Raw genomic sequence first — 13,227 nt, forward strand, 5'->3', positions numbered from 1 at the left:
GAGTATGGCTAGAGGAGCGCTATAACGCACAGGCCTCTCCCACGAAGTAATGCCTTCGGGCGGTCCGGGGAGGTCAAGGGCCAAGCGCAGAGGTTGGGATTTAGTGGGTCGGGAGTGCAATTCTCCCATCCCCACACCCTGAGTTACTTTCTCAGGTGTCTGTGAACAGATTCCCCCCTGTATAAAAAAAATAGCTTTTCCAACCAACCCAATTGATCACGTACCAGATTAGGGTCAGGTCCACATGTCTCCAAAGCGGTTGTCAACGCATTAAATTACTCTCTTAGTCTCCGTAATAGAAACGATACTACCAACCGGTGGAAACTGACAATTTTAAATTGGCTCACTACTTGACTAGCCTATTGGTCCCAAACAAATCGATTAACGTACCCCATTCTAGTCAAAACTCTCGTACTACACAATGTTAGTTTTGATTCGCTATGAAAGTTTGACATATAAAATGAGGGTTAGTGAATTTTCCTATGTTTCGAGGGGTGAATCGATTAGATTGGGACCGAAGATAGTACCAGAGCTGAGCCAAAAAGTTGAGCACATATCTTCGGAACCTACTAGTCTTAGAGTTACCTCTATGATACTACTGCGTCCTCGCCGAAGTTCTTTGTGCTCTTCGTGTGAACATCTTCGAAGGTTAAGGTAATTGTCCATATATGAGCCATCATGATATCGAGTTTCTCATATCCGCAACAGTGAGGCAACACTTTTTGGAAGCAGAGGCTGTCCTTATAATGGCTCAAATAGTTCTGTACTAATTTCTAAATCATTCTTTACATACGCAGTTCTCAGATCAGCAGCACTTCCGATCTCAACTTTCACGTTCCGTAGTTTCAATTGTTGATCTTAATTAGTTATCGCAGAATAGGCTCAGAATATCTCTAATACATGTTACATAGTAGCAGAGCTTAGTTAAACTACTAATGGATTTGGGTTTGGTTGCATGGAATGAACTCACTGATTACGAAAAATAACTAAGTTGATTGCTAGAGATAGTTGCAAGACTCTCGGTATCTTGAACATCTCTTTCTGCTAACATTTTCTCGTTCCGTTTGTCGCAGGAATTGTTTTTTTTTTCTGATATTTACATCCAAACTGCACTCTGGTTCTGGATTGCTTCACAAACGATTCTTCCACTCTGGATCGGAACCAAAACTAAATTCTCTCGAGACGTGATCGTCTCGTGATAGTGATAGGACCTGTTTTGTCATTTCTATGCAAAGGCCATGATATTTTAGTACTGATCAATCGAGTTCTTCTTCTGTTGAGATCCGTAGAGCTAAAATAAGCAATGCCGCAAGAGCCGATTTCAAACTCTCCCCACCCTACGGTGGTAAAGCACATTACACGCCTTGCGACGGGGGCACGCACTCACGCGAACGATACAGTGGCCGATGCTGCTGCTCATGAAGAGTTGAAATGGCAAAAATCAAACTCGCTTGAGTCCTCCCACCCCGTTCTCCTTCTGAGCTGATTATTGCTCCAATATTGCCTACGACGATGGTGCAAGTGAGTCTAATTATAGGTCGGCTACAAGCAACCACCACCGTCGGTACCTGTAAATCTACCGTGACAAATTGCGGGATTTAATCTGTGTAAGACGGAAGGTGGAAGTAGGTAGGTGGTTTGTAAGAGGATACTTTGTTGTGTTGTCTTAGCAGACATTTCCGTGCACTGTTAGAGATATGCTCTCCATCTGGGTTTGAGATGAGAAATTGAGAAGCATAATGAAGTGCAATCTAAATCGCTATAGATTTGGCGTTGATTGATTTTTTTTTTGCGTAATGCGGGATTGGTCACGTTTCCGAGATTACTTGCATTTGAGACGTAAAAAAAATGACTTCAAAAAATCGTAACAAGCTCAAATATGAGTAACTGATTCTCATTCAGCTGCTAATATCCACCCACCCGATGACCGATTCAATAAGGCAAATCTGCAAATGAATATTACCTTCACCGAGCATTGAAAGGCATCCGCTTCGTCCACCGCCGTCGCCGCCTGCAGCAACAAGACCGGGAGGAAGGTGCCAATTTGCAAGAAATGTACACCGTCCGTCCGTCCGGTCGTTCGTCTATCTGTGTCTCTCCTTGCGCTCTGTGTGATCGTCGTCTTGTTTTATCCCAACCGATTGGCAGCGACCCGACGACGGATGCTGTTTTTCTCTTCTACCTGCTGCCGACGACAATGATGGTTACGGCGATGACGATGATCGCTTGCAGTGATGCACTTGATTCGATGCCGATGTCTGGCAAGGACAGCCACAAGAAGAGCAATCAAGCCAGCCAATCAAGACCGAGAGTCCTTGACGGATCCTTCAAGATCTCGTTCTCTTCCCCCACCCGTTCCTTCGAGAAATCTCTCGTGCACTGATTCCCAATCACACACTGCTTCTTTTTCTCCTCCAACCCTCTGGATGTGGGAGGAACCAACCCCCCGTCGTTGAAGCAACAAATGACTACAATTTTTTCACTATTATTTCACCCCGTTTACTACACTCTTATGCCATCCACACACATATCAAAACACTCTAGCACCACCTGTGACGGGGAGACGATTTGGGACCAGACCCGTTTCCAAAACACTACTTCCAGTTCGGAATTCCACTACGTACCGACCCGTTAACCATTCGAACGCGAAATTCGTCACAAAATCGATCATTTACGGCAGGATTTTTCACTCGTTCCGAAGCAGTTTTTTTTTTTTTGCTATGTTCTAATACACACAATCAGCCACAGAGAAGACACCACCAGGTACACTCCCGTCGTTCGTTTTCGTTCCGTCCGTCCGTTCCGTGTGAAAATTTTAATGTTTTGATTTGACGTTTTGTGTTTTGTCGTCGTCGTCGCGCTCCAGCGCTGGCTCTCTCTCGCTCGAGTGGACCCCGTGACATCGACTGTATCCGCTGAAAGCAGTCTGCTCGACACCGACCCGACATCGGTGGCTTTTAGCTTGACTTTGAGGAAGTATCGATGTGATTATAGCGATTGTGAAAGAGAGCTTCGCTCTCACGTATACGATTCTCTCTCGGTCGCTCTCCCATACGCACACTAGCTCACGTGTGCAGCTTTTGTTGACATCGCTCACGGGACACGGGTTGTCGGAGTGCCAAGCAGGTGAACCCGAGCAAAAATCGAACTTCTATGCCCGCAAGCGACAGGTGTTGTCAAGGCAACGGTTTTGGACCTAAACAGGGAGTAATTTGAGAGGGTGCCGATTTGTTGAGTCACATTCATTGATCCGGTCCGGGTGGAAAGTTTCAGGATTTCAGCAAGGATGTCATTTAAGGATGTTCGAGGTACGTTGAATCGTTGAAGGTCTTAGTTAATAAGCGTAAACATTAGTAACTACTTAATTAGCGCAGGATGTTCAGTTTAATGACACATAATTCATGTCCTGTACTGGGCCCCAGCAGCAGTTTTTCATTGTGCCACTTTGCCGACAATCTGTAATCTGTAACGAATCCTGTAATAAATATATTATAAAACAAAGAAAAAAATTTGGATTCCATACGATTTATAACATGATCAGGCACAACGTTCATGAACTTATGTATGGATTCAACAACAAAATATCGTTTCGGAGTAATCGATGTTGATATCGTTTCAATGACGTTGAGTGAAATAACACCCAGTACGGAACGGACGAGATGAATTAGGAATCTTTAATTTTGAAAAAAATGTATCGGTTTTTATACAGAGCTTCGTTTTCTGAGCACATCGTTATTTTTTAACCCCGGTTATAAATCAAGATTTAGAAGGTTCCGTAATTTTCGAGGCATTCTTGGAACTTCCAGAAGCATTGCTAAACTTCTCAGCACTATAAACTTTTGTAAAATATCTGCGTTTAGGCTGTAGTTGAGAAATTTCTCAGAAGGTTCTTTGATTTTGCCTGATGTTCTCGCAATTTCTCTTTCAAAATGCCTTTCGTTTTATTTTCCTGAAATTAATGGAACTGCAATAATCTTCTCTGATGCTTCTGCAATACTATAAACTGTTTCTGTATAATCACCATTCTCTGGAGTTTTCGCAGTTATCGTGAAGTTTTTAGAACTTTTCTGAAGTTCTTAAAGTTTTCCTAGAATTTCCCAAATTTCACTGGAGATGAGTACTTCTGTGACGTTCATCATGTTTTGCTAAAATTGCCTTAATTACACTTAGAATTCTGTGTACTTCTCCGAAAATTCCCAGAACTTCTTCAAGGTTCCTGTAATGCAGTTTTAAGATACAGTTTTAGGATTTTTTAAATTTTTTTCATAATTAATCAGAACTAGAGTCTAGTCAAGGGGTTGGTCACTCCGCACAGTAAGCCAAAAATACAGACGGACACACCTGGGCACTTTCATTAGCACCTATGACACCTGCGCCTGCTCTGTGCATGTGTCAAAATAATAATCATTGTTGTTGAGACAATCCGATTTTTGATTTCATAATCATAACTTCAACCGTGAATTTCCTCACAGCGGACATATTGCCAAAACATTAGGATGAGCGAGGTCATCAAGGCGATGACCTTTGCCAAGTACAACAGTAATCTGGGGGTCTTACTGGAATTCTTCCGGATGGTGCTGGGGTCGCTACCGGAAGGCTTCGAGATCGAAGAAACTCCACTCAAGACGACCGAACTGTTCGAGGATCTGGTGCGGAAGGCTTTGGTGTTTCAGAACAGTTTGATCGAAGTTGGGAAGTTCCGGAAGCTGATTGAAAAGATGACCATGAAGGGACTGCTACCAACAATCAATACGAAACTAACGATTTTAAATTGGCTCACTACTTGACTAGCCTATTGGTCCCAAGCAAACGATTAACGTACCCCATTCTAGTCGAAATTCTAGTACTACGCAATGTTTGTTTTGATTCGCTATGAAATTTTGACAGATAAAATGAGGGGTTATTGGTTTTTCCTACACACTAAGATTTTTTTACAGGAGTCAGTATTTTTTACTGGGTTTTTGAATTGCTGAAAAAGTCGGTAAAAATTCAAATGACCGTTATCCGTAAGGAATCAATGAAATCGACCAATTTTATTTTCTATCATTAAATGGGGTTAACAGAACTATGTATGTACAAGTTCAGAACAAATTTTATCATTAATAAATTTTCCACAGATTTTTAAACTTTTACCGAACAGTTCCGCAATTCAAAAACTCGGTAAAACCGTACTGACTCGATTAGTGTGTATGTTTCGAGGGGTGAATCGATTAGCTTGGGACCGAAGAGAGTACCAGAGCTGAGCCAAAAAGTTGCGCACGTTATTTCGGGACCTTCTAGTCTTAGAGTTACCTCTATGCTGCTACTGGTCTTAATGCCGATTCAGAATGTGATTAGTGAGTTGGTTAGTGGGGAGAGCGAAACCCTGAAGGAGGAAGTGAAAGGAACGTTAAAGATGGTGGTAGATCTATTTGTGGTGGGGAGATTCGTGATGGAACTGAAATCACAGCCCAAGGAGGTTAAGTGGAATTGTAAAATGTTGATTGGTCAGTTTTTGGGCTTGAAGGTGAGCTCCTGAAAGTTGACATCGGTGAGTTGGTTGAAGGATAGCTCTTAGACACGACCCTGGTGGCTTGAAATAGAATATTTAGGCTTAGCAGAGAAGAAGTCCCTGCGAAGTGTAAAGAGACCGGTGTTTTCCATGGTGCCAGCGATTGGAGCAGTTTGGTAAGCATTTTAACATCGCGGTGTTTGCAATCATCCTCGTAGAACTGATCCGAACGCAGCTTTTCGAACTCTATGAGGTACGAATTGATGATGGAATCCGAGCCGCACAGAAGGTCGTAAGAGGATCGGTGTCCATACAAAGCCACCATCTGGCTGTAGTAGTTTTATCAGTGGTCGTTTAGCATGTTTGATTCCGTAACTCTTCTCCACTTCGTTGATCAGCCTGAGGATTAGCTAACCAACCTTCAGTTCCATCATTCGTTCCTCATCGTAACTGACATATGTAGATGTATTCGCCTTCTAAGATCAACGGTGTTTGCTTTTCTACCATCGACAGCACCCCAGCTTTTACAGGTGTTCTCTGGCCGGCACTGCTATTCACCAGAGACATCATGCTTCTCTCCATTTGTCCGATCGTTGGACTATCTTACCGTAGGGAAATATTAAACCCCATATCCACCCGAGTATCCACCAGGGAAGTCTGATTTCGGTTGAAACTCCCACTAGAACGCTGGCGATGCAACTTTGGTTGAGTCGATGGCTTTTGGGCGAAACTCCTTCCGGAAGCGTTCATCAGAATCTGAAAAGCATCTGGACCAGTTTCCTCTGATGATGCACGCTCGCTACGTCTACTTGTCAGCGTCACCTGTGTTTAATCCGAGTCCTCATCATACTCCAATCCAGTAGAAGCTATTATCCTGTCGGAGATTGGAAGGCCTCCCGGAGAACATTATTGTATGTGTATGTATGTATGTAAAGGATACCACTCATTGTTGCAAGGCACAGCCATTAGACAGTGGATCATCCTCCAAGTATGACTTGATCAAGTACGATACCTGGTTGTATTCAATTTACCATTGTAAGAAGGGCCAAAAACGGAGGGGCGGACCCGTAAGCAGATACACTTACGCGCAATCCGTGGGATCAGGAGAATCGCCTTCCAATGATAAAATCCTACAACCCGATGTAGAACAAGCCATCATACGAGGGAACGTCCCAATGAGTGGGGAGAAGAGCCCGCCGTCAATTCACGAAATGTTAATGACAGGGAGTTGGCAATTCCACTCTCCCCATCCAAATCGCTTCAATCCGGTGCCCTGGTGGTCCCATCCCTCCCCTTTGCATTTAATGTGTGTATGTGTGTATATATATATATATATTAATATCAGCATTACCCGTTAGATTTTGTCAACACAATTTTGCCTTCTTAGCTTTTCAAAATCTTTGATAAATGCAAATCTTATCATCTGACCTATTCCGCAAGTCGTGCGAATCTCCACCACCAATGAGTCAACAAAAGTCACGCACTAAAGGGGTGACTCTCCGTGCAATCAAATGAAGAGTCACCTCACACGAGGCGACCACCGTCACCCTACTAGCGACAGAGAGCCATACTACTCGCAGAACAGGCCTGCAGGTGACGTTTAAAGCTCCACAATTTTACTGAAAATCTAAGAAAATTATTAAACAGAATTTAATAATATAACTGCAGAGCACAAGCAGTTTAAATATACTGAGAACGTGTTGCCAAAATCGAACGGATACTTTATATGTTTATTAATTTATCTTACCTTGATGGACCAACTACTTACCTGTCCTTAATGGCCGTAAGCTCCAATCGGTATTTCCCGGTAAATCCGATCACGATCCTTTACAACATTTGGCCGACACCAACGCGCATCATCGCATCCACTCAGCACTTTCTTCCTCTTCACTAAATTGAAGGGCTTCTAGGGAAACTATTTTCTTGCGGACCGCGTTGCGGTCGGACTTCACTGTTCTTCTCCTTCTTTTTCTCTTTTAACCCCTACTACGAGAAGATGAAACACCTATGTGGCACTCACTCTCCTACTATCGGTTGTCGCTGCATTAAAACCGCTGCCGCTTTCTTTCACCGTTTTCTTTTTGCTTCTCTTTCTACTCTCTTCGTCTCACAGAATTTCACCACCGCTTTACTCTGTATTCCTTTAGGGTGCTCACTGCTCACTCACACACTACTGTTTGCCGCTATATTTTTGGCTTTTTATTTTCCCCGCACTATCAGCTTCTTCTTTTTTTCCCCTTTCCTGCCTTCTCGCACTCGAAATTATCGCTACCGTTCGGCGTGAAATCCACAATTTCCACTCTTAAACGCAGCTACCCTTGCGCTCCCCTCGCACACATATGCACACTGGGCCTCCCCGCATAGACCCTTCGCCCCTTCAGCAGCAATCCTGCCAAAAGCAGTCTCAATCACGCTTTTTCTTTCTTCTTCTATCACCGCCACCGATTGAAACCGTCACGCAAGTTATAGCGCATCACCTGCGGATGTTAACCGCCACCTTATCTTCGTATCACTCCACCAATCCGCCTCCTAATCCGTATTACCGGACCAGCCTTCCGTCGAACACTTTCGCATTGCGGAAGAAACTTGATGCCAAAACAATTTACACATTTTTGAGGCCTCCCGGAGAACATTATTGCTCCAAAACTCGGATTCGATGGCTAAGGCCGTTGCTTAAATATTAGGTTCAGTGTAGTTCTTTTGCGATATAATTTGAGAGCAACGAACCGAGATTCACGACAGTTAGGATCTGGGATAGGATTCTACTGCTTGTTGTTTTGTTTCTTCAAAACAAAACATGTGAACTGTCAAATTAACTGGGTTGCCAAACATACGTTTATACAAACAAAAAAATCAGTCTGGTGACACTAGAAACACTGGAATAATTCTGGAATTATTTCAGTGTTTCTAGATGACACTGCCGGCACACGTGAGGCACACTGAGAAAAAAATTGGCGCAAAATGCGTGTGTAGAGTGACCACCCCTAGAGTCCAGTCTTTTATGACGTTTTCGAAGCTTCCCTGAATTTCTCAGATCATTTAAAAAGTTCCCGTCTATATCCTGAAGTTTAGTGAACATCTTGAAGTTCAATGATCTTTCCTGAAGATCCTGAAGTTTTCGAAACTTCCTCTTTCAGAATCTCTAAACTTCCCTCATATTCCTAACAAACAATTATGCAGGCAAAAAGCTTAAAATACCTATAGTTGGAGATGCTTAAGACCCACGCGCAATGACAGCGGAAAAGCCCGATCTGAGTAAACCGGATTGAAAACTAGTTAGAACCAAATAGACTTCGGTTAGGCATCTTGATGTAATTTGTGACAACTGTCAAACTTGCTGTTTTTGTTCCGCTTCCGCCCACATTTCGTTTGGGTAGTTAATGGCAATATCTGACATAAAGTGAACATTTTATACGATAGATGAGGAGATGAAATTATAGAATTGATAGTTCCAGCAGAAGGGATAGTGGCACTAGCGGACCAACAGAGGGAGCAGCAAATTCGTGGAACCGTGACTGAGGCTAGAAACCTCGGTCCAATCACGACAATGGCGCAAATCGGTAAGTGAGAACCATCCTCTTTCTTGCGAGGATGCCACTGGCGCTCCCTGAGAGGGCAGTTGAAATTCCCCTGAGAGGGTAGAAGACATTTCTCCGAGAAGGTAGAAGACATTCCTCCGAGAAAGTAGACGAAATTCCTCCGAGGAGGTAGAATACATTCCTCCTAGAAGGCAGAAGAAATTCCTCCGAGAAGGTAGAAGAAATTCCTCCGAGAAGGTAGAATAAATTCCTCCGAGAAGGTAGAAGAAATTCCTCCGAGAAGGTGGAATAAATTCCTCCGAGAAGGTAGAAGAAATTCCTCCGAGAAGGTAGAATCAATTCCTCCGAGAGAATAGTAGACATTCCTCCGAGAAGGTAGAAGAAATTCATCCGAGAAGGTAGAAGGAATTCCTCTGAGAAGGTAAAAGAAATTCCTGCGAAAAGGTAGAAGACATTCCTCCGAGAAGGTAGAATAAATTCCTCCGAGAAGGTAGAAGAAATTCCTCCGAGAGAATAGTAGACATTCCTCCGAGAAGGTAGAAGAAATTCCTCCGAGAAGGTAGAAGACATTCCTCTGAGAAGGTAAAAGAAATTCCTGCGAGAAGGTAGAAGACATTCCTCCGAGAAGGTAGAAGACATTCCTCCGAGAAGGTAGAAGTAATTCCTCCGAGAGGGTAGAAGAAATTCCTCCGAGAAGGTAGAAGAAATTTCTCCAAAAGGGTAGAAGAAATTCCTGCGAGAAGGTAGAAGAAATTCCTCCCAGAAGGTAGAAGACATTCCTCCGAGAAGGTCGAAGAAATTACTCCGAAAAGGTAGAAGAAATTCCTCCGAGAAGGTAGAAGAAATTCCTCCGAGAAGGTAGAAGAAATTCCTCCGAGAAGGTAGAAGACATTCCTCTGAGAAGGTAAAGAAATTCCTGCGAGAAGGTAGAAGACATTCCCCCGAGAAGGCAGAAGAAATTCCTCCGAGAAGGTAGAAGAAATTTCTCCGAGAGGGTAGTAGTCATTCCTCCAAGAGAGTAGAAGAAATTCCTCCGAGAAGGTAGAAGAAATTCCTCCCAGAAGGTAGAAGAAATTCCTCCGAAAAGGTAGAAGAAATTACTCCGAGAAGGTAGAAGAAATTACTCCGAGAAGATAGAAGGAATTACTCCGAGAAGGTAGAAGAAATTCCTCCGAGAAGGTAGAAGAAATTCCCTCGAGAGGGTTGATAAATTGCCCCGATCCTCAATTAAGGAGAGTAGGAAAGGGGAATAATGTAGTAGATAGAGTTAGTGTGGAATAGAAATGAGTAGAATCGAGTTAGCGTGAAGCGTGATAGACCGTATGTAAACGGAATCTGATTGGTTCGGAAATTTTGATACAGCTAGAAGTATAAATATAAGGTACCTAAGCTCGTTGACGGTATTCTTAGGACGGACTGTGGAGAGAGCGGATGACAAGCAAAGGACCACCAGCAGGGATAGCGGCACTAGCGGACCAACAGAGGGAGCAGCACATTCGTGGAACCATGACTGAGGCTGAAAACCTCGGTCCAGTCACGACAGAAACTATCCTTAAATTCTTGGTACTGACCTTATTTTTTTGAAACTTGCCATTACATATTGTTGATCGAACTTCCAAAAATACCGGTATTTCCTAAAACTCTCGGAATATTTCTGAAGTTATTGGAGCTACCCTTAAAATCTCTGAACTTATCTAAAGATCTCTAAAACTAGCTTCTCTGAGCTTCTTGGAACATCTTTAAAGTTTTTACAATTTTCATCTAGTTTTCTGGACATCTCCAAAATTTTCTTGACTTCGAGGAAGTTCTACGAATATCCCTGAAGTTGTCACAGTTTCCTAAAGCTGGAACCACCTTGAAGTTCTCGAAACTTCCACAATGTGTAAAACTTTATCTCTCGAGCACCAACGAGATACCACCACTCTTACCGCTGCCTTACATACATCATCAGGTAGATCAAGTACTATGGTTACTGCAACCTCCTAGCATATGGTAAGCAAGATTGTCCAACCTCCCTAAATCTCATTCTCATCTTTCCTTCCAGACCTCTCCGAGCACCTCAAGCTCCTGGGCTACCCGAACAACATCCCGCTGTCGGTGCTGAACACTCCCTACGGAGGCCCGGAAAGCTTCAAAGCCTACTACGACATCCTGACATGGCTGATCGGTCGGCTCGAGCCAAACCTGACCCTGGCCGGGGGCACCCGCAACGAACAGGACCGTATCCTGTTCGTACGGTCGGCCACCGAATTCCTGGTAACGAAATCCAGCATCAAGATCAATCCTCGGAAACTGTACGCCAGTTCGGCTGCCGCCGCCAAGGAACTACTCAAGGTCACGTCCTTGCTGATTGCGTCACCCAAGGTGACGGGGACCGACGAGGAGTCGATCAAGTCGCATGTCGAGATCGATTTGTCTGACAAGATGGACGATTTGAAGAAGGTTCGCGGACTGTCATCGGAGCTGACGAACCGCGGTGCTGCGCTGTATGATCTGCTGAAGAAGGAACTGGTCAATAGGGAAACCCGTACGCTCCAATCGACTCGTCCGCTCGAGTTGGCAACGGTGGAGAAGGTGATCAAATCGGCGATCACTTCGTTGGACTCCAAGCTGGTCACGTCGAAGGCAACACTGGAGAGCCTGAAGGCTGAGAGTGGTAATCTAACTTCTAAGATCCAGCGAAAGTCATCGGAGCTGGAGCGATCCAAACAACGACTGCAAGCTCTGCAGAAGGTTCGTCCGGCTTACCTGGAGGAGTTTGAAAAGTTGGAAATCGAACTGAAGAATTTGTACGAGCAGTACATAATACGGATTCGGTGCGTGGACGCGTTGAAATCGCAGTTAATCAGCAAAAATCGCACTCCGACGCCTACTTCGCCGATTGCCAAGATGGCGGACAGCAGTATGACGATCCTGCCGGAAGGACTGATGGATTCGGACGATGAGAACGAGGACGAGATCGATGATTTTGACGAGAGGGAAGACGTAAAACTGAAATCCGACAAGCGGGTGCTGCGAAGCGAACTGTTGAATAGGGATCGAGGTTCAACCCGGTTTCGCACCCGGAACGCAGAAGGAGGTCCGTCCGCGATGAGTGGTATAGATCGTGCTCGGATGATTGGCGGAATGAATGACGATCTCGGACCGCTGGATAGCTCGCTTGGAAGTTCGGCAGAGTCGGAAAGCGATCTGGAGATGGACGGAAACGGACGTAAGGAGATGTGATATAGAGTGAATCCGGCTAGTCAATGATTGTTTGTGTTTTGGTTTTATTGCAGTTATCGACGAGCTCCGTTCGGATGAAGACGACGACGACGACGATGAAGACGACGAGAGTCTGACCAAGCTGACGAGGGAAAACTCCAACCTGGCGCGGAGCGCCAAGCAAGACCAGAGTGACGAAGACTTCTGAATCATCTTCAGCCTCTGTTCTTTCTAATAATTTAATAGTTTTATATTTAAAACACAATAAAATGTACACAGATCTATACACAAGTAATTCCGTAATGGGTCGCGTTAAAATCAACTTGAGCAGATGTTCCTTACCGTTCTATGAATGACTTACGTGCTAGCAAAGACTCGAATCCTTTTTCTTTCTTCTCCAATCTCCGGTGTATCGGCAGTTACATTTGCACATCCTGGTAGCGTTCAAAGTGGTGTCGATGGTCGATCAGCATCAGATCGTGATGATAGGTCAGGGGTGGCGAGTTGGCTCGATCACCACCTTCCTTACCGGGACGATTCAGAGTAGCAACAGCGCCACCGCCGCCAGCGGTGGCAGTACTCACAATACTGCTACTGTTCAGCTTTTCCTCCTCCTTCGCCAGGTAGCTGTCTGCAATATCCCTATCCAGACCGGTGTAGGTGAATGTCTTTTCCTGATTTTGGTGACCTTCGCTTCGATGGTGACGGTGACGGTGTCGCTCGTCCACTTCCTCCGGTGGCTGTTGTTCCTGCTCCGAGCTGGAACGCACCGAGCGTTTCCGGTTCACGCGAGCTATGTGCGCCTCGAGCATGGCCGTGTCCGGGTACATCGGAGGATATTGGGGAACTCCCGGTGGCATCAGGTTCGAGGGGAACATCATCGGGGGGCCACCACTACCTGGTGGAGGCGGAGACGATGGGTACATCTGCATCATCTGTTGAAGCTGAAACGAAATCGTAGTAAATATGGGTTTTTGGTACGAACAAAGAAAG

At 44.6% G+C, this 13,227-nt stretch overlaps 3 protein-coding genes across 5 annotated transcripts in view; 1 reads left to right on the forward strand and 2 right to left on the reverse strand.

The window, feature by feature from the left end:
* The window catches only part of Ac13E (Adenylyl cyclase 13E), a 64,097-nt gene extending 61,297 nt beyond the window's left edge, over positions 1–2,800 (reverse strand). Inside the window, exons 1-2 of one of the 3 annotated variants that reach the window (XM_065227268.1) lie at positions 2,444–2,800; positions 1,964–2,412 (exon numbers count right to left, since the gene is read on the reverse strand). The gene's annotated coding sequence lies outside the window, so the exon portion shown is untranslated. Of the gene's footprint in view, positions 1–1,963 lie in introns of all 3 variants that reach the window. The other 2 variants (XM_065227269.1, XM_065227266.1) reach the window with 2 other exon arrangements.
* A 435-nt stretch (positions 2,801–3,235) lies between these two features.
* Positions 3,236–12,442, forward strand: Cluap1 (clusterin associated protein 1). Its single transcript, XM_065227299.1, has 3 exons — positions 3,236–3,308; positions 11,075–12,241; positions 12,309–12,442. Exons 1-3 carry the CDS (start codon positions 3,287–3,289, stop codon positions 12,440–12,442), a joined length of 1,323 nt encoding a protein of 440 aa, XP_065083371.1. The 5' UTR covers positions 3,236–3,286.
* LOC135705513 (uncharacterized) overlaps positions 12,292–13,227 on the reverse strand; it is a 70,177-nt gene continuing 69,241 nt past the window's right edge. The window contains exon 5 of the mRNA XM_065227283.1: positions 12,292–13,178. Within this exon, the coding sequence (XP_065083355.1) occupies positions 12,654–13,178 (525 nt within the window). The 3' untranslated portion in view covers positions 12,292–12,653. The remainder of the gene's footprint in view (positions 13,179–13,227) is intronic.

Source organism: Ochlerotatus camptorhynchus, unplaced genomic scaffold (genome assembly GCF_037179485.1).
Source record: "Ochlerotatus camptorhynchus isolate MF236.1 unplaced genomic scaffold, CSIRO-AGI_Acam_v1.1 ptg000268l, whole genome shotgun sequence".
Taxonomy (NCBI): domain Eukaryota; kingdom Metazoa; phylum Arthropoda; class Insecta; order Diptera; family Culicidae; genus Ochlerotatus; species Ochlerotatus camptorhynchus.